Source organism: Taurulus bubalis (assembly GCF_910589615.1).
Source record: "Taurulus bubalis genome assembly, chromosome: 4".
Classification (NCBI taxonomy): Eukaryota; Metazoa; Chordata; class Actinopteri; order Perciformes; family Cottidae; genus Taurulus; species Taurulus bubalis.
Window position 1 is genome coordinate 33095862 of NC_136592.1, and position 21174 is coordinate 33117035.

Consider the following 21174-nt stretch of genomic DNA (forward strand, 5'->3'; position numbering starts at 1 on the left):
AACCAGCTGTGGCATGAAAATTAAACTATATAATTGTATAACACTGACAGAGACCATTTTGCCTGCTTGTTGAGTAGTTTTGCTTTGGTACTTTATATACATTTTGCTGATGATATTTTGTACTTTCTTTTGTAGGCTGCGTGTAGTTTTATATGTTTATAATCAGAGTTTAACCAGGATCTAATAAGAGACCTATGGTCAATTCAGCAAATCCGGTAAACTGGCAAACTTAAAAAACAAGAGGAGAATAACTATGGTAACTACACTGACACTTGGCCTCTGGATGTCTGTTGTTTGTTTTATTACTGGGATACAACAATTTGCTCAAACTAAGTCAACGAACACAACGAGTTCTAACATTTTGTTAGGTGATTTTTGTATTTTTCATCCAATCTGCAACCGTTTGTCGTCATACCTTTATTTTGAAAGACGTGAGCGGAAACTGTACGTCTCGTGTGCGGGTAGCTTGACGCGCGAAGCAGCGAGAGGGATCCTCGCTGTTGTGGTGTTTTGGTCCAGTCGAGCCCACTCACAAAAATGACAGCGCGGAAGTCTGGCTCGCGACTGGAGACCGAGATAGAGAGGTGCCGCTCCGAGAGTCAATGGGACAAGATACCGGAGTTAGTGCGGCAGTTGTCCGCCAAACTCATATCAAACGGTAAGAAGTGAGCGGCTCTCCCGGCTGGCGGTTCATTCAGTCTTCGGGCCTTCCCTCCGCTCGGTCCTCGGTACTTCCTGATAGCGGCAGCCGAGGCTGGGAGTTTTCCAGCCCCGAGCTTCTTGTTGGAGCCAGTTAGCTTGGAAAGGTCAAGAGAAAGACTTCATTAATTTTCACTGCCACCTTTGGGTTCGTCACACACACACACTGAGGTACTTTGATTTTACGACGTGGAGAACTTGGCTCGCGCTCTGACAGCTCTGGTTCCCCGTCACGCGCAACTCCGTTCAGACATCAATGTCAATGTGACTTGTGTGACAGCAACGTTGCTCATCATTAACAAGCACCAACACACCCCTTCAAAGCAACACAACAGAGCGGTTCACCTCTGCTACTTAAGCTACATGTCGAGATTTTGATGATGCCGAATTTACCCGAATTGTCCATTTATTAGTTATACGCCTCAACATTTACTCCATATAGAGCACACGTTTACCAAAACGAAATTGGCAGATTTTCAATTGTGTTTTTTGAAATTCGGTGGCTAAGATGCGTGATTGCTACATGCTAACGCTAGCTGTCAAACTCCTGCTGCTGCAGAGGGCTGCACTGTACTACTGCCAGTGAGTTACAGTAGTAGGTAAAAAAAACTTCTATGAGGACAGAGGAACATTACTAATCAAAAAGTAATGCTGTCTGACCCAGACAGTGGCCGATACTCACTGTCATCTAAATCAGTTTCTTGTAAATATGAAATCCCATTTGTTTTAGTGTAAAATCTCTGTAAAATCCCTGTGACGTGAACGCATCACGATGTGGATGATTACGTCACGTGTACGTCGTGATGCGTTCATTTGAGAGGGATTTGTTTTTATATTGTTTCCCTCTTTTTCATGTGGAAGTTAGCTGGCTTGTGTGTAAACGGATTGAAAAGAAGGACATGTAAACAGCATGATATCCCATCTGGCCATGCAATTTAAATTCACCTATTTGTATTACTATAACATTAAAATATCACTACACACAAATGTCTGTGCTGCTCTATCTTGCCACGACTGAAAATAACCAACCATTTAAATACCACCAAGCCTTCTAGCTATGGATGTCTTCTATTCTTTCCCTGGAATCTTTGTATTAAAGAGGCACTAATTAATGAAACTATTTCACCTGGATGCACAGGTGTACAGGTGTGCTCCAGGACCCTGTGTGGAGGGAGTGTGGTCATTGTGAACAGTGAGCCATATATATGACAATTCCCATGGCTTCAGTTCGTGCTATTTTACAATCATGGAATAACGTGTAGAAAACGTAGTTTGGCGCAGGAGAGCTGTAAGCTGTGGTCGCCGACTGGAACCAGTAGCCGGATTAATGCTCATTTCACCCGTTGAACCTCTTAAAAACACACAATCACACGATTTCAGAAGCTTGTCGAGGCTTTACATAATTCTGGCTGGTATGTGTGTGTGTGAGCACGGCAGGGTTCCTGTATGTTGAGATGTTTAGTGCAATCGCAGTGACAGCTGACGACCTGGAGAACTCTTCAAAAGGATACATTCATCGGATAGAACCTCAAATCTTATTTTAAATTGTGAATAAATACATTTTCGATTGGCTGTATAGATTGATCTAAAATTGACCTTCAGGCTTTACACTGTGATCTTGAACCATATATCACCCTGAGATTAATTATTGATTAATCCTCATAAATTAGTGTTAGATTTTTAACTGGCTGATTGATCAATGACTATTTAGTTTTTTCAACCCAAAGTTTGTTAAAGGTGCAGTGTGTAAAGTTTGCTGTTACCACCTGAAACTTCTCCCGTGTGCCAAGTGTGTTTAGAGAACTACAGTGTTTGGTTTGTCCCTCCTGGGCTACTGTAGAAACATGGTCGCCGTAAATTTGTGTGTGTGTGTAGATGATCTAGGTGAGCTGTTGCTGGGGGAATGCAAGCTCCAGACGTACCTGAAGGAGAACCCCATCAAACAGGGAGCCAGTCCCAGGGGCCCACGGCCTAAACTGGTGGAGGTCAGGAAACACCTCACTGCTGCTCTGGACAGAGGAAACCTCAAGGTGAATTGTCCGAATTACTTCCTTGGTTTAGGTCCGAGCCTGAGCGGTCACATTTAGTAGTTGTCGCTTTGTTTCTTACTTATTCTACAAATCGATATTTGGTGGCTATAGTGGATTTAACAAGTAAAAATATTAGAAAGAGAAGATGTCTTGTTTTCTGTCCTCCAGGCGGATTACCTCCAGGAAGCCAGTCTGCTGATGGCCAAACTGTGCTATGTGGAGGGGGAATACCGAGACGCGTTAGGTAACCCTCACACTCCTGGTGTATTTACTCATATTCAGTATCTGTTCCTGGTATGATGTTGTCAATTAAAACAACTGGTTTATGGATAAAATACTGGTTTACCGATCAATTTCTTAATTAATACGTAATTGGTGTATTGACAGGTCACTACAGCAGGGTGAACATGGATGACATGCACCTGGGGGGAGCTCCTGTGTACAGGCTGTCCATGATAGCAGAGGCATACGCTACAAAAGGTACACACACACACACACACACACACACACACACACACACACACACACACACACACACACACACACACACACACACACACACACACACGTCCATGTCCTTGTCTTTCTTGATTTCAACTGCCATCAGTTCAGTCCTAACCCAAACCTCAGCACTACTGCTTTGCGCCACATGGTGGCAGTGCAGTGCCACTGCTGTGTGGAATACACCGGCTCACGCTGGATCGTTATGATTAATAAATGCACACAGTCGCACATCAGGCACCTCTAGGTGCCTTTGAATAATGGATATTTACTTGTTATTCTATTCTTATTCAGGTCATCTGTGCAACAGAATACAATTCTCAAAACTCAAGTAACCAGTCATTTGTGATTGATATGAATGAGATGATTATGAATTATGAATGAGGCATAAAGCAGCTTTGTTTGAGGAGAAGAAGAAGATCACCCCGAAGGTCAAAAAACTACATCAAACAACACGACCAGAACATATGAACTAATAGTTTGAAAGGCCACAAATGTCTACTGACTCATGGCCTTCGCCACTGTTTCTGTCTCCTTGTGAACTCTTCTCCCCCACAACTCCCAGGACTGTGCTTGGAGAAGGTCCCAGCAGCCTCCCCGTCTCTGTCCAATAAGAACACTGGGTCTCCCTCGTCCAATAGGAGTACAACAGACCGGGAGCAGGAAATCATCACCTGCTATGAAAAGTCAGGAGACATCGCTCTGCTCTACCTGCAGGAGGCTGAGAAGGTACGCGTCGGTCTTCAGTCTGACCTCTAGTTTAAAGGTCGTGAAAGCGGCACGCTCACGGTGAAGTGCTGTGTTTTCTCTGAGCGTCATCAAATATCTTGATAGCACCCGGACTCCCGAACGCTTTGCCGTGGCCGTTGTGATGCATACTCTGCAGACGGTGTGCAAGCTTCACCAACGCGTTACCGCCGGGGACGGCCAACTGGCACACAAATCTCCCCCTCTTCATTTGGAGAATGTGGGCTCTCAGACATTCTCCTAATTAAGAGGGAGAGAGTTGTTTGCCAGCTGACTTGAGCTGGCAAACAACAGTGAACTGCAATAACAGACAAGGAGATACTAATCAAACCGTCCCAGCATTCAAATGGTACTTCAGTGAGATGTGAGCTGAAGACAACCGAAGACAGACAGAAACTATGGAGAAGGTTTTATGAGATATTCGTGATCTTTTATATTGTTTTTATTTATTTAACCTTTATTTAACCAGGAAGTCCCATTGAGATTAAAAATCTCTTTTTCGAGGGAGACCTGGCCAAGACAAGCAGCAGCATAAAAACATTATAACATTGTTCATGTTATAACAAGATAAGTTATTTATATATATATATATATATATATATATATATATACGTATATATATATATATATATATATATATATATATATATATATATATATATATATACTTTTTCTGATAAAGGAACAAAAGAACGACAGTTTCAGTGCTTGAGACCATGAGGTCGCCCCACAAAGATAAAGACAAAAAAGATCTCAATTTTGTTTTTAAATATAAGTTAATATCAAATAACAACAGTGAGTTTAACAGTAAACGTTTCACGCGATTAAAAAGACACATTATGTTGTTGTACATTGTTGTCTTGTATGTCATAATAATATGAAAATATGAATCACTATAACATAAAACATCTATGACAATGAACATTTCACGTTGAAATGTGCTACTTATCCGTTTTTTCTTCTTTCTGGGGTGGCAGCACTACGCTGCCGTAAGGAACATCATGAGTTCTATGAATATTTAAAAATATCGTAGACATCACAAATCCCTAAAGTCCAAAGGGAAGTCTTGAAATGTCTTGTTGAGACTGACCAGAATCCATAACCCAAAAGCAAGGCGTGTATTCTCCACACGACAAAGTAAAGCTGCAAATCCTCACAACTTCTCACAGTTTTGCTTGAAAACAACCTTTAGCTCTAGTAAAGTCACATCTCAAATCCTTTTATAGGATTATTGATGTCATACAAACCCCATCATACTTGGGTGTAAATGATGATGTAATTGAACATGTGTAATTTCCACTAATCTAACTATATTTCAACAAGTGTATTTATCAACTATAGCCTAGTCCTTTTATTCTTATCATAATTTATTCTCTACAATGCTGGATTAATAATCCCGCTCAATGCACAAAGACGCATAAATAAATGTGATTTGGTAAATAGGCCACTGTAGAAAATTAAATAGTTTGAGTGAGCCAATTTGAATTTTACGGTCCTAAAATGACATCAGGCCTTGAGTTTCCCCTGAAAATGTCTTGTCCAAGTTTATACACGCAGACTAAATGCTCTGCTCTGACTGCAATGACAGATAGTTTATCGACGATAATAATAATAATAGATCCTTGATTTAGGTTCGGCAAATCTTTCTCTGCAATTCTCTGTTAACTTTTGGATTTCTTTCTTTATCCCCGCCTGGTTCTGCAGGCCTTATCGGCAGGAATTCAGAACCGCAGCCCAAAGCCCGGCCCGACGGCCCAAGACCTGGAACTGGGCTACTTCCTGGAGACGGGCCTGCAGAGAGCCCACGTCATCCACTTCAAGAACGGGTAAGAGAGGGAAGCAGGTGGTGGCGGGAAGATAGAAATGGAAATCAGAGGGAGCCCGCAGACTTACCTGTCAATCACTTCAAAACCACAAAACAGAGCTTTTTAAGAAGACTACTAGACATGTTTTTAGTATTTACACTCCTTTAGAACACGGACAGCCCTTGTGGACACTTTCCAACCACTTTCCAGTTATCGGGTTACAAAGCTGTGAAGCAGAAAGTAGTTCCCATAGCGTTGTTGTTTTCATCACAGCAGAGATCAGTTCAGGTCAAGCCTCGTTGCTGGAAGAGTAAAATGTCTGCCCAGGCTTATCTCATTCCACTTCAGTGTCAGGAGAGGGGAGACAAAGGGAACTTCAAACATGTAGACGATGTAAATGTTCCCTTTTGTATAGTCGTTATCACGCAGGGAGTGAAGACTTTAAAAAATAAAATGTAGCTTGCTAGCATCACCTCACATCATGTATGATCATAACAACATAAAAAACTTATGACCTTTTCTGTGTCACCTTGCAAACTGGCAACGGTTCAAACCTGCTAGTGATGCTGCTAAATATTCAGCGTTTCACACACACGGATAGAAACTTGAAAATGTTATGGACACGGTGTGGATTGTGCACACATCTGTTGTGAGATGTCTTCCATTCACACATACGCACACTGCAGACTCTGACAAGTGTCCCTCTTCCTGTTTCCTCACTACATCGCCATAGCAACCTGACACAAGGCGTGGGCCGGTTTCGGGAGATTCTTCGGGCTGTCGAGAACAGAACCACCCAGAGCCTCCGCATGGTGAGGGATGACGGGCCGGCAGGCTGGCTTTTCTTATTTGGCTCTGAGATTAAGGAGATGTTTATGCATCAAAATGCACCAAATCCTCGAGATTTTGGGGAAATACGTTGTTTGTCCGGATTAAACAAAGTAGAAATCGGGTGTTAACTCGTGAGCTTTACAGGTGCTGGTCGGAGGATTTTGTTACCAGTCTGAACACACTCAGGTTAGCCGTTTCCCCTGGTTTCCAGTCTATGCTAAGCTAACTGCCGCTAGCTTCAAATTTTCCAAACCGGGATATCGAACTCTCGGCAAGAAAGCTAATAAGCTAAGTTCCCAAAACGACAAACCGTTCCTCTTTTTTTTTTTTTTTTTTTAAAGACACTGCTTCCAGCCACAAACCCAACTATTTACACGCTGCTTCCGCTTGTAGAATTTGAATACGTCCAAGTTGTACAAAACAATTTCCTCCAGCCTTTCTGACCCGCACTGACATTTCTAGTGCAGATTTATTTAGATTCAAAACCCACCACAAGCAAGTAGACTAACATTTGACTTTGATTGTACACGTTCTGATGATGAAAGGATCCTGATAGCCGTCAGATCATTAATACAACTGACTGTTACTTAGAAGCAAAGTAAACAGATTGCGGCTGTGTACCAGACTGTCTTTGCCAAGTGTGTGTGTGTGTGTGTGTGTGTGTGTGTGTGTGTGTGTGTGTGTGTGTGTGTGTGTGTGTGTGTGTGTGTGTGTGTGAATGCAGACCATAGCCAGACAGCTTGCAGAGATCTTGCTCAGAGGAATGTGCGAACAGAGTTACTGGTCTCCTCTGGAAGACCCTCCCACCGTGTCGCCATTGGACGATCCCACACGGCAGGGACACACTCACACCAAGAACTACAGCCTAAGCCGACGCCCACGCGTGTACTCAGGAGAGAAGTAAGTGATGATGTGTGTGTGTGGATGCTAAAGTTGGAATACGGTAGAAAAATACCCAACATGGCTCTAAAAGTACTTCTTTACCAATGTACTTTTTAACTTATTTTTTCCCTCTCATCCATGTTTCTGACTCCCTCGATGTCTCTCTCTCTCTCTCTCTCTCTCTCTCTCTCTCTCTCTCTCTCTCTCTCTCTCTCTCTCTCTCAGCCTGTTTTGCCCTCAGGAGAACACAGAAGAAGCGTTGCTGCTGCTGCTCATCAGTGAGTCCATGGTAAGCACAACGCCTCCAAAGCTGCGGGTCTGCTGACCTTGACACAGGACCACCCCTAAACCTGTGTGTGTGTGTGTGTGTTCAGGCTAACCGTGACGCTGTCCTGAGCAGAATCCCCGAACACAACAACGATCGCATCATCAGCCTGCAGTCTGCGTCGGTGGTGTACGACCTGCTGACGATAGCGCTGGGCAGGAGAGGGCAGTACGAGATGCTGTCTGAGGTTCGTGATCCCGCTGTGGGCTTCATTGTCACTACCAAAGGGTTAAAGCCCAGATACACCCACAGAAAAACACAATTAAATCCCTTCTTTTCTTTGCATTTATTTCCCAAAACAAATGAATAGTTTATTACAATCCAATCGGCTCTAAAATGGACCTTGATGAAGCTTACAGATACCCGGAGAACACTTGGTGAAATGTGTCCTATTTCCGATGTCTCCAGTGTTTGGAGAGGGCCATGAAGTTTGCCTTTGAGGAGTTCCACTTGTGGTACCAGCTCGCCCTGTCGCTCATGGCGGCCGGGAAATCCGCCCGTGCCGTTAAAGTCCTCAAGGAGTGTATTCGCCTGAAGCCTGACGACCCCACCATCCCACTGCTGGCTGTCAAGCTGTGCATCGGCCCTCTGCACTGGGTCAGGAAGGAGCATCTCACACATGCAGCTAGCTGCTGACGCATCACAGCGATTCTAGACACATTTGGTGAGGTTTTCTGGAGCTGTGTTTGCTCTGTTAAGGCCTTCCCTTAAATACCCTTTTCTCTCTTCTGTCTGTGTCCTCCCACAATAAAGTTGGATGACGGGGAGTGCTTTGGAAAGATGGTGATTGACATGGGAGAGAAAGCAGCTGAGTTCAGAGCCAAAGGCTTCTTGGCCATTGGGCTGGTTTACAGCCTCAAGGCCACTGACGGTAGGTCTCTGTGTATTTACTGTTGTAGAAAAGGAATTTAGGGTTAAGATTTCCGTCCCTGACTCTGTCTCTCTGCGTCTCTTCAGTATCATTGCGAAGCACACAGGAGGAGTACCAGAGGAAAGCTTTGGGATCCTTCCAGAGGTTGGGACTGAGCCATGCTGCTCCACGTTTTCTCTTTTACGCCCACATTTCACTCGTTTCACAAACTGCTTCTCAGTCGGATAAAATGGAAACTGTTCTGAGTTTACTGTCATATCAATCCATCATATTAACCACTATCATTTAAATCTTATGTCCGCCAGAACAGTTTTCTGTACTTGTATACGAGTCGTATGCTGCCATCCATAAATGTGTTCAAGACGTCTTGGAACAAGTCTGTAATGCACCCATCATTTAAAGGGGCGGTTCGGGTGTTTTAATTGGGGTTGTGTGAGGTCCTACAGTAGATGGCAGTTGGCATGCTCAGTACTAGGAATAATTCACACAGAGTGTATTATAAGCTTCATCTATTAATAAAGTGAAAGATGTTACAGGTCTTAATATACATACTTATACATTAGTTATCACATTGTTATATACCCTCGCTTGTTTTACATTCGGCCTGTTAACATGGTCTTGAAATGTTGTGTCTCGATGTTTATATATCATCTCCTTTGCTCCCTTTGCCGTCCTTTTACTGCTCTGCCACTGCAGCGACCCGGTTCCCCCACAGGCTCGTTAAAGTGTCATGAAATCTCATTCGAGCACATCTGAACACGCAGTCTCTGTCTCTTCCTGCAGAGCTCAGAGTCTGTCTCCCACTGACCACCTAGCAGCCTTCTACTTGGCGCTGCAGCTCGCCGTGTCCAGACAGGTAACGCACTCTCCAGCGAGCGTCACATCACACTGCACACATCCAAACCGTGCGAGGTTCAGGCGTGGAATGACAGACGAGGGAGATCCGGGGGAACATCAGGAAATTACACACCTGTCACTTGACAAAGTGCTTTTTTTTTACCCCGACTGTGGTGAAAACCTGTAGCATGTATATGTGTGTGTGTGTGTGTGTGTAGATCCCAGAGGCACTAGGCTATGTACGACAGGCGTTGCAGCTCCAAGGGGATGACGTCCACTCCCTTCATCTGCTAGCCCTGCTGCTCTCTGCTCAGAAACACTACCACGACGCGCTCAACATTATAGAGATGGCTCTGTCCGAGTACCCGGAGAACTTCAAGTGAGACTCCCAACGCTTTTTTTAGCACACACATAGTGTTTTTTATTTCTGTGTCACATTTGTGTGTGTGTGTGTGTGTGTGTGTGTGTGTGTGTGTATTGTAGTCTGCTGTACACCAAGGTGAAGTTGGAGTCGATGTGTAGAGGACCGGAGGAAGCGCTGCTCACCTGCAAACACATGCTGCAGATCTGGAAGAGCTTTTACAACCTTACCAACCCCAGGTACACACACACACACACACACACACACACACACACACACACACACACACACACACACACACACACACACACACACTCTCACTCTAGAGGGTCCTTTCCAATTACCCTAAACTAACCGAAGCTATCGAATAGTATAGTAAAAATATAGTTTTGTAAAATGTCATTTAAAATCTTCCAGTCTTTCGACAATAGATTTAATCTTGTTTACATCATTATGAAGCAGCATAAATATAGAAACGAAAAGAAATAATTACAATCTTTAAATTAGACATTTGTAAAATATATAAAGACAAATAAACAAAAAATACAGCTAGTAAAGAATAGAAGAGAATAACTTTCCTACGGTATTATTGTTATGTTTTTATCCTGGGTCAGCGTTTCATAACAACTCAATAAGAACTAGTTTGTGTGCTGCGTACCATTTAAATGCAGTGATGTGTAAATCTCCACTTAGTAAACACTACGGCTGCGTTTGAACTGACAAAGAGATAAGAAATCAGAACTAAGAAACTAAATGGGCGACTTATCCGTTGCTTTTGGAGACGTGTTTGCTCGTTAAACCATGCAATGACAACTGGAGCTTGTTTTGTTTTGTTTTGTGTGTGTGTGTGTGTGTGTGTGTGTGTGTGTGTGTGTGTGTGTGTTTGTGGCAGTGATTCTGGGCGTGGCAGCAGTCTGTTGGACAGAGCCATAGCAGACAGACGACAGCTCAACGCCATGACTCTGCCTGACTTCAGTGACCCAGACACGGGTAAGCACACACACACACACACACACACACACGCTCTCACTCTCTCCTTCTCAGGAACCCTCAGGACCTCCCCAGTTAAACTAATCCAATTGTGCTCATTGACTTTCTGTAAACACAAATTATTTCTCTCATCAAATAGTGACAGTCGTCAATTTTTGAAAATGGCATCAAGAGGGAGATATGGCTTCCTGCTTCTTGTCTTTGTATTGATTTATTCTCCCTCGTATGACCAGATAGCAAAGAAAAAGCTCCGATATGTATTCATATGTTTGTTTTTAGAAATATGGTTTAAAGCGTATATACAGACACCACCAGTGACCTGTATGACTTCCCTTTCTTTATCCTTGATTTATTTAACCCTTTTCTGTTTTATTACTGTTTGTTTGTTTCAGTCTCAGGTTCTTCCTCTTCTCACTCTGGTTCTGAACCGGTCTCGCCCACCTCTCCATCCAGCATTTCCACCTTCTCCTCCCCACTGCCATCCCCCGCTTCACCCTCTTCCCCTGTCTTCATCCTCCAGCCTCCTCCTCTCCCTCCACCCAAAAACCCATCCTTCTTCCCTCCTCCTCCTCCACCTCCTCCTCTCCCTCCACCCACCAAGACCAGGACTCAGTCCTTTGGCAACCACGTCCGTCTCCGACAGCTCTCCTCCAATTGTAATCCTCCGCGTGGACTCGGCCTGTAGCATGGTGTGGAGAGTGACCTAAAACAATCCACCAGGTCTTCTAGGCGATGTGCTTGATGTTCCTTGTGTGTTTAATGATGAGAGTTTGCTCTGTGCTAAACAGCATCGTGATCAATATCACTAGAATATCTACAGTAAAAGACTGAAACTGAAAAAGGAATTCACTGATGTAGCTCGTGTTAGATGTTTTATTAAATTATATGATTTTATAGATTGTATTCAATCTGTCATGACACTAAATAGGGAAGTATCATCCAAGTATAAGTTTATCATATAACATACATTTGTTTGTAGCTATTTATCAGTGTTTATGATATTTCTTTCATATGTTATCAGCATAATATTGCGTAACAGGAAAGGCAGAACACTCCCACATCAGCATTACCTCTCCTTCACTGCTGGTTTACAGACAAAAGAGGTGCCCCAGAAGGCAGTAATCCACATCACCTAAATATCAAACTGAGTTTCCACCACAGATCTGACTTTATTCTCACTAAACTGGAGACCAGGTGAACCTTGGATTCCACCCCGTCGTCCTAACCTCCCGAGCATGACCCGTGTAAACTAAACTGTTAGCCTTGGATGTGCTTCAGATGCAGTTGTTTTGTGTTTTTTTGTCTCGGGTGAACTCACTTGACGGGCACACGCTCGTAGTCCCAGCAACAGGGAGCAGTTAGGGGTTAAGAGTCTCAAGGACACAACGACAGGGACTAGCAAAGCCGGGGCGCGAACCACCAACCCTCTGATTGAAAGACAGGCATGCTAACCACTTAGCCACAGTCGCAGTTGATCCAGATTTCGAGATCGGTCGCATTCTTTCTTTTTTTTTGTATACCACTGAAAATGCGTTTGACATATTACAGCTTCACTGTCTCTCCAGCCTTCTGCTTTTCCCTGCTCTCTTGTTTGTGCTACTATTTTGCATCCCCCTCCATTTCTCTCTCTCGGTTCCTGTGAGGATTATACATTTTAGCCAACATTTATATGTCTGGTTTCCCAGTTCCAACCTTATGTTGCCTCTCCTGGTTGCCATCTCTTCTACTAATGATGCTTGGACTGGAAAATACTGGTTGTTGTTTAGTTAAATCATTTAGCTGCACAGAAAAGTCATTTTTCTCAGTAAGTCAGAGAACAAATACATGATTTAAACAATAAGTCCATCACAAAAATCACAATTACTGAACATCTGACTTGATTCTTGTGTTGCTGCATTGATGAGTCAGCACTTTTGTGAGCGTTGTCAGTCAACTAAAAAGGTTTTGTGAGGTGCACACGTCCCCAATTTCAATCCAACTGTTCTGAAATGTACATTTAAATGTGCACTGCCTACAAAAAGCTCTCGCGAGTTATTAAGCAGAAACAGATAAGTCAGAATTTCTTTGAACAGATTATGAAGAAGACACAAGTGTGGAAGCAGCTTGTCTCATTGTGGTCTAAAAGGAATAAAAACCTCATCGTGCTCATCGGTCTTCTTTTCTGGAATCAGCATTCCTTTTTAAAATCTTTTTTATGATTTGGATATTTCTTCTCTGTCTCAACCTCTCTTACAATCATTGACGATCGTCTCTCTGTTTTTTTCCCCCCATCCCTGCGTTTTCTCAAGGCGGCCTTCGGGACGCTAACACTCTTGGTTTTCCCTCCATGTTTTCTGTTTGTAAGTAACCATCTAACCTCCATCTGACTTCCATTTTTCCATCCATTGTTCTGTCCATCCTTTGGTCCCCGGTGAGCCTCCTTCCCCTGACGAGGTTCCGATATAAGTACATAAGTACAGAGAAATTATCTTCACATATCCTCCATCTTTAACGTGATGTCTGCAGCCAGTTTACAGGAGAACTGTACTGAATTTATATCAAGTTGCTTGTGTGTGTATATATATATATATTTTCTTTTTAAAGGAATACAACGACTTGAAGGAATATCTTTAGTGTTGAAACCCGTAATGTGCAAACGCACTTTTCAATTCATCAGAACAAAGCAATGTAAAGTATTCAGGAGCCACACTTTGCAGCACACTGAGTAGCGACGGCAGATGGAGGCCGTTTCTGTTCATCCTCTTCGTGAGAAGAGAGACAGCAAACGCTCACAGAGACAGAGCAGCTTCCTGCATGTCGCTCTGATCATCTGTGAAGCCTAACTGTTCCAAATGATCCACATTGTTTACAGTAATTTGACTGACATAATCAATTGATAACTAACAAGCTATTGTGTGAAGGTTGTATGTGAACCCTGGTTGAGAGAAACAATATTTACTATTTTCACCTCAGTGCATCTATTACCAAGATGTAGTTGGTTTACTGCCATGTATGAGTAACACGCACCACCATCTTGTTACTGTTTACGTTTGCATTGCACTGGAAGCAGAGGGGAACCACACTAACCAGTGTGGTGAGGTGATTAGTTCTTTTTCCTGTTAGTCCTGTATTCCTTTAATTTAGTGAGCCGCTTTCGTGCATGTGTTGCTGTGCTCCACAGTTTAGGCACAAGCCACAAATGTCACTGAGTGAAGACTTGTGTCTATATATTGTTTTTATAAATAAAAAAGCTTGCCCTAGAAGTACCGAAAAGCAAAAAAAGAACATTAAAAAAATCAGGCCATCTATTTTTTACGACAGCACTTCTGTTCGTCTTCCTCCAACTCTTGAACCATTACTCCCTGACTGTCTATATGAGGCGTATTCAGGAAAGTAAAAGGAGTGGATGTGAGTAAATTGGCAGATAAAACAAGTTGTCTGTAATGCCGCTGACACATTACCAGGCAAGTTATTTAGGATTTCATCAAGATGAGTTCAATACAATACATGTCTTGTTTCAATATACTGGAACGTGTTTAAATGTGCTGCACTGTCTGTATGCTGGCATCTAATATACTACGATAATGAGAGAGAGAGAGATTCTCTTTTCATCCTTGTCTCTCTCATCTTTTACACATGGTAGTTCCTCTCCCCGCCATAGAAACACACAGTTCATATCATTGTAGTGAAAGGAGTATTTTGGACTTGAGACGACACTGCAGGAGACTAGAATAGTGCAAAGGGGGGTGGGAGATGTTTTATTAAACAAAAGCTTTTTATTCAAAGCTGTGACCGTCAGTCAGTTTTAATTTAACCCCATGTTTAGGATATAAAAAACATTTATGTGTTATCTAATCCCTTCAGGATGCAATTGATGTGACTTTTATAAATCAAAACAGGCCAAAAAGTGAAAATGAAAGTTGGTTGACTTATAATACATAAAATCATGAATATTTTACAACTTCTAATGAGGGAAACGGAGCACAATGTATAAAAGAAATATAATTATAAATATTTTAATTGAACACAGAACCGATCAAAGTGGATTAAGTCATCATTGTTGAGTCAATATTGATCAGCTTAAGTATTCCACCTGGACATTTTATTCAAAATCATGCATGAAAATATGGAAAGAAGTTTCTTTGGTCGCCACTGGAATCAGCATCTCTCTCTCTATGCATCATGTATGACGAGCGATAAGTCTGCAATGGAGCATAAGTGGCATTAAAAAAACTATTCATATATTTGTTTTTATGCATAATTAGAGGGATATGATAATATGTGAAAATACTGTCTCCACGGACACGGATATCATGTGACGTTTTGCTTTCAGACGTGCATCTGCAGTCCCACGTGGCGGCCATTTTTGCGACGCAATTGAAACACGGAGGCAAAATCCGGAACACACTTTCTGTCAATTACTAATCCACAGAGTGCAGATTGATGCAGTGTTCATGCATGCTAGTGCAGAAACTAATTCCTTTTGACCTGGTTAAGCCAGGGCCATAACTGTGTGTAGAGTGTGTGTGTGTGTGTGTGTGTGTGTGTGCGTGTGCGTGTGTGTTGCAGCTTGTGGAATGGGGAATGGTGTGGACTGATTTTAAAGGCTTTTCGAAAACGTTGTGCCCAGAGTTTTGAGCTTTTATCCTCACCCAAATACTCCAGTTTCCACTGGTTTGTGCCGGGAAGTTGGGGGAACCGGTGAAATCTGCTTGTGTGTTTGGCTGAATTTAAAACCCTGCACTGTGGCATGTAGCTGCTGACGCTGCTGCAGTAGTTAGTCGGCTCCTCTGAGAGATGCATGTGTGTAATGGTTTGACTTTCTCCCCCCCCACCCTCATAGGCTCGGTTCATGCTACATCTATAGCAGCCAGTCGTGTCGAGCAGGCTCTGTCTGAGGTAGCCTCCTCTCTGCAGAGCAGTGCCCCCAAACACGGACCGCTGCACCCCTGGATGACCCTGGCTCAGATCTGGCTGCATGCAGGTATGCACACGTACATAACGCTTACCTACATGGAGGTGCACCAGGTGGAAAGAGTTGATTTGGGTTCCTCATACAGAATACATTCACCTCCTCAGGCCTTCAGAATCCTTACAGGAAGTGAACTACCTTTGTCTCTTCAGCTCTTCTCAATCACTGCTGATGACCCATGTTGACGCTAATAGGCCTCAAGCTGTGATGTAATGGTCACTGCTTCGTTTGAAGGGGTCACATGGCAACACAAATAAATGTTTCTACCTTTGCAAAAGTCAGAAAGTCCGTTTATATTTCCAGTTTATTGAACCGGAAGGAGGTACGTTACAGTTGGAGTAATGGCCTTTTTTGCCTCGTTCTACTCTTCACTCCAAACTAAATATGGGATGCTTCATACATTATCATTGGCGCCATCAAACAAACAGACCGTGTGTGTAGGGCCGTGTGCAGCAGCAGTTTGACGGCCTTTGCCATCGCAGCACATTAGATTTCCTTCTGGAGTCATCCAGAGCCCCGATTCTCATTCTGCATCGCTAGAAAGACACATAAGCAGACTGAAGAGTATACACACACACACACACACACACACACACACACACACACACACACACACACACACACACACACACACACACACACACACACACACACACACACACACACACACACACACGCTTGTGCTCCCGTTTATCTCTCCAGCTGCTTCCTGTCAGAGGAGGTCATTTCCAGCTTGGCGACACAGCTAATATAATCATCCAATCACAGGACAGACGAGCTGACGGTTCAAACTCATTTCCTCTGTCTGTGTCATTCGTTGTTTGTATCTCTCTCTCTCTCTCTCTCTCTCTCTCTCTCTCTCTCTCTCTCTCTCTCTCTCTCTACACAGATCGCATTAGATGACCGTGATACTGAAATTGTTTTGGTTATTTATGCTGTTTGAGGGAGAAAGATTGAGTTATGCCTCCTCACTCCTTTGTTTCTCTCATATTTTCTGCTTCATTATTTAGCAAAGTTGAATGTTTTCACCCGAAATACATTTCACGTTTCTGTTTGTGGCTCTTGATTTTTAATGCACCATTTTAGTTTGAAAGCTTTATAAAATGTCACTTGAGATGAGGCAGCGTCCTCGCTGTGCAACACTGCAGTCTTTATTTCATTAGCTGAGAAAATTGATCGTTATCTCTCTATTTGTATTATTATACCAATCTGTCTGTTGACTTCACAAATATAATGATGTTTGAAACTACAGAAAATTGCACAATATCATAAAAATGTCATAAAAAGGGCCGACTATAGTGTGCCATAAAAAACAGCTTACAAACTGCATGCGATAGAATGCCATAACAAGTCATAGTATACTATGCACTCAGTTAAATGACTCATGTTTGCAGTCGCGCCTCACTGTCACGTTTCCTTTGATAGCCGAGGTGTACACCGGCATGTCGAAGCCGGCGGAGGCCTCTGCCTGCACACAGGAAGCCTCCAACCTCTTCCCCACATCCCATAATGTGCTGTACATGAGGGGCCAGATCGCTGAACTAAGGGGCAACATAGACGAGGCCAAACGCTGGTATGAAGAGGCCCTGTCCATCAACCCGACGCATGTCAAGACCATGCAGAGACTGGTAACACACACACACACACACACACACACACACACACACACACACACACACACACACACACACACAGGGTTTATACGACACCACAACGTTGTTTAAGCCAGATCCAGAATACTACAAAAGGAGAAAAAAAAGAGAACCAAATTCATAAATCACTCGTAAATGAAACATCAGAAAAGATATCACTTAAATAATTCATCTTGCCTTTTTCCCCCCTCTGGGCTTTTGAGAGAAATAGGATCTCAGTGTTTTGAATCACAATCATCAAAGTATGGAAAAAAGACCCACTTCACAAAGCTCACAGTCTTCTCTCTTGAATCAGTCATCCTCAGTGACCTAGAGGTCTGTGACGTGATGACATGTACAGGAGCTCATGACTCAATATGCATATTCTGTATGTCCCTAAGTTTGGGACTCAAAGCTTACTGGTCATGGACGTGCTGAAGAACGGAGGAAGCCCACATGTACATTCACTGGTAAAGAGCTTGTAATTTACTGAGGTGCGTGTATCCGTGGATGAGCGTTTAGTGGAGTTGCTCCTCCCTCTGCTCCCATGAGCAGAAAGAGAGGAGGCGGGAAGTGCAGGACTGTTTCTTTTGCTGCTCCGTCTCCACCTATCGCCAGGTGATTTACTTTCTGCAGTAAAAGAGAATTGCACAACAACGCTTGTGAGGCCGTTGCATTGATGCCGACAAGAGTCCTCAATGCACAGCAGCAGACGTTCATCACAAACACGGTGACTACAAGCCTAACAAAGCGCTTTCCTCTCTTTCTTCTTCCTCGTCCTCCGTCTTCCTCTCGTCTTCCTCTCTTCTTCCTCTCTTCTTCCTCTTTTCTCTGCACCGCTCCACAGGGTCTGATCCTTCACCAGCTGCAGCGCTACAGTCTGTCAGAAAAGGTCCTGAGGGATGCTGTGCAGGTCAACAGGTGTGTGTGTGTGTGTGTGTGTGTGTGTGTGTGTGTGAGTGTGAGTGTGAGAGAGTGAGAAATGTATGTGATTATTAGATTTTAAGTCACTCACTACAATATTTTATACTCCCTTTACCTCTCCTCTCTTCTTCCTTTCTGTCCTGTTTCCTTCTCTCCTTCTCTTATATTACCTCCTACCTTTCCTTCTCTCCTCTCCTTCTCTTTTATTGCCTTCTACCTTTCCTCCTCTTCTATTACCTCCTACCGTTTCCTTCTCTTATATTACCTCCTACCTTTCCTTCTCTCCTCTCCTCCTCTTCTATTACCTCCTACCGTTTCCTTCTCTTATATTACCTCCTACCTTTCCTTCTCTCCTCTCCTCCTCTTATATTACCTCCTACCTTTCCTTTTCTCCTCTCCTTCTCTTATATTACCTCCTACCTTTCCTTCTCTCCTCTCCTCCTCTTCTATTACCTCCTACCTTTCCTTCTCTTATATTGCCTCCTACCTTTCCTTCTCTCCTCTCCTCCTCTTCTATTACCTCCTACCTTTCCTCCTCTTCTATTACCTCCTACCTTTCCTTCTCTTATATTGCCTCCTACCTTTCCTTCTCTCCTCTCCTCCTCTTCTATTACCTCCTACCGTTTCCTTCTCTTATATTACCTCCTACCTTTCCTTTTCTCCTCTCCTTCTCTTATATTACCTCCTACCTTTCCTTCTCTCCTCTCCTCCTCTTCTATTACCTCCTACCTTTCCTTCTCTTATATTGCCTCCTACCCTTCCTTTTCTCCTCTCCTTCTCTTCTATTACCCCCTACCTTTTCCTTCTCTCAACCCCTCTCTAATTATCTCTCCTTTCTTCATTCTTTCGCCCCCTCCTTCCCTGTTTTTTGCCTCCTCTCCTTTTCCTCTCTTGATTTCTCCTCTCCTTTCTCACTTTAATGTTTCTCCTATCCTCCCTGCCTCCTATTTTCTGTTTCCATCCCTTCCCCCGCCTCCTCCTCTCCTTCCCTCCGTCCTTTCCTGTCTCCTCAGTACGGCTCACGATGTGTGGAACAGCCTCGGCGAGGTGTTGCAGGCTCAGGGAAACTCCGCCGCTGCCACCGAGTGTTTCCTCACGGCGTTGGAGCTGGAGGCCAGCAGCCCCATCCTGCCCTTCACCATCATCCCCAGAGCGCTATGAAGCCCGCCAGCCTGCGCCTCAGTGTGGAGCCCACAGACACACAGTATGCCCGCATGCCAGTTACACACCTGCACAAGGGTTTCCTGCCAGACCCTTACTGTACACACACACACACACACACACACACACACACACACACACACACACACACACACACACACACACACACTGTATAGAAATGCAAAGAGTACACATCAACATACCCCCCGCCCCTCGTCCACCCACCCATCCCACAATGCCTTGCTGTGGCTGTGAACCCTGACTGTGTGTGTGAGTCTGTGCATGGGTGACGGCATACATAGTGTGTGTGTGTGTGTGTGTGTGTGTGTGTGTGTGTGTGTGTGTGTGTGTGTGTGTGTGTTCACGCCAACCTGCACTTTTCTTTGTGTCTGTGCATGTACACCCATATCCGTGTGTGTGTGTGCCAACATGTTGTGTGTGTGTGTGTGTGTGTGTGTGTGTGTGTGTGTGTGTGTGTGTGTGTGTGTGTGTGTGTGTGTGTGTGTGTGTGTGTGTGTTAGTTGATTCAAAGACGTAAATAAGGTTAAAAGAGTTCCTACTCTTGTGTTGCTTGTATTCAGAAGAGTTTACATTTTGTTTACATGTTATTTAGTCCATTTGTGTTTCCTTTACGAGCCAAATATTACTGATGATCTCAACACACACACACACACACACACACACACACACACACACACACACACACACACACACACAAACACACACGGAGGGGATCATAGCTCCTGCACGGCTGGCTCAGGACTGCCAGATCTGTGAGGATCTCCAGAAGCATGGACAGACATGATGTAAACACCGGCTGCGTTTACACTCACCGCTGATCAGACGTACAGCTGCTGATGTTCAAAGGACGGCTGTTCTGTTCTCTTTTTTTTCTACATTTATTTTTTAATTAAAGTGTGTTTTCTCTCATGTGTACAGCCTTTACGTGCTCTTTTTGTTCAACTATATTAACATTGTATGAGTTTACAGATGTTCCTAATATTGCACTGTTATTCCACTTCCTGAAGGAAAGCTTTGAAACTAAAGGAAGAGTTCAACATTTTGGAAAATGTGCTTCTTTTCTTTTTCTTTCTTTTCTTGCTCAAGTAAGATGAGAGGATTATTGCCACTTATGCATTGGAGTGGAATACATTGTTCCATCGGACGCAACAAAGTGAATGAGTATATTTCCCAACAATGCCAAAGCCATTGCTGTAAAATAAATCCCATCTTTATATGAACACTTGTACTTTCTTTTAGCATGAGCTACAACAGCTCAAACAGAAACAAGTAACCAGCTAAATTTCATATGAATTTGAAAAACCAGCGCTCCTATGTACCATTTATATGTTCACAGATTATTAATGATGGGAGGAATCTGATTTCATGTTGTGTGTAAATGCAACCGGTGACTGTCGTCTTTGTGTCCCGTCACAGTCGTGTTAAATACAACTAGATGAATATACTTTTTATTTTTCATTTGAATTATAAATACAAAGGATTGTTGTTGTATATTTGATTGTTCCAAGTGTATTATTATTATTATTGCCATGGTTTTAGAAAGTAAATTATAATTCTATTGTCTGGAGAGTGATGTTACTGAGATGCAGTTGCAGGAATAAAAAAGA

The 21174-nt window shown here is 43.3% G+C and overlaps 1 protein-coding gene across 4 annotated transcripts; it reads left to right on the plus strand.

The window, feature by feature from the left end:
* Positions 1–537: 537 nt before the first annotated feature.
* On the plus strand, positions 538–19643 carry ttc7b (tetratricopeptide repeat domain 7B; the record flags this gene model as incomplete). Of its 4 annotated transcripts, none has more annotated exons than XM_079217006.1 (23): positions 538–658; positions 2575–2729; positions 2898–2973; positions 3117–3209; positions 3796–3959; positions 5682–5803; positions 6516–6594; positions 7338–7513; positions 7721–7784; positions 7870–8007; positions 8229–8417; positions 8574–8691; positions 8778–8835; positions 9475–9547; positions 9747–9907; positions 10012–10128; positions 10782–10879; positions 11272–11547; positions 13168–13218; positions 15702–15842; positions 17256–17458; positions 18309–18382; positions 19399–19643. In XM_079217006.1, the coding sequence occupies 23 exons, from the start codon at positions 538–540 to the stop codon at positions 19544–19546; spliced, it is 2895 nt and encodes a 964-aa protein (XP_079073132.1). In that variant the 3' UTR covers positions 19547–19643. The 4 variants fall into 4 exon arrangements, with proteins under 4 accessions (XP_079073132.1, XP_079073133.1, XP_079073134.1 ...); XM_079217007.1 differs by having other exon boundaries at positions 11272–11535; XM_079217008.1 differs by lacking the exon at positions 11272–11547.
* Positions 19644–21174: the final 1531 nt, after the last annotated feature.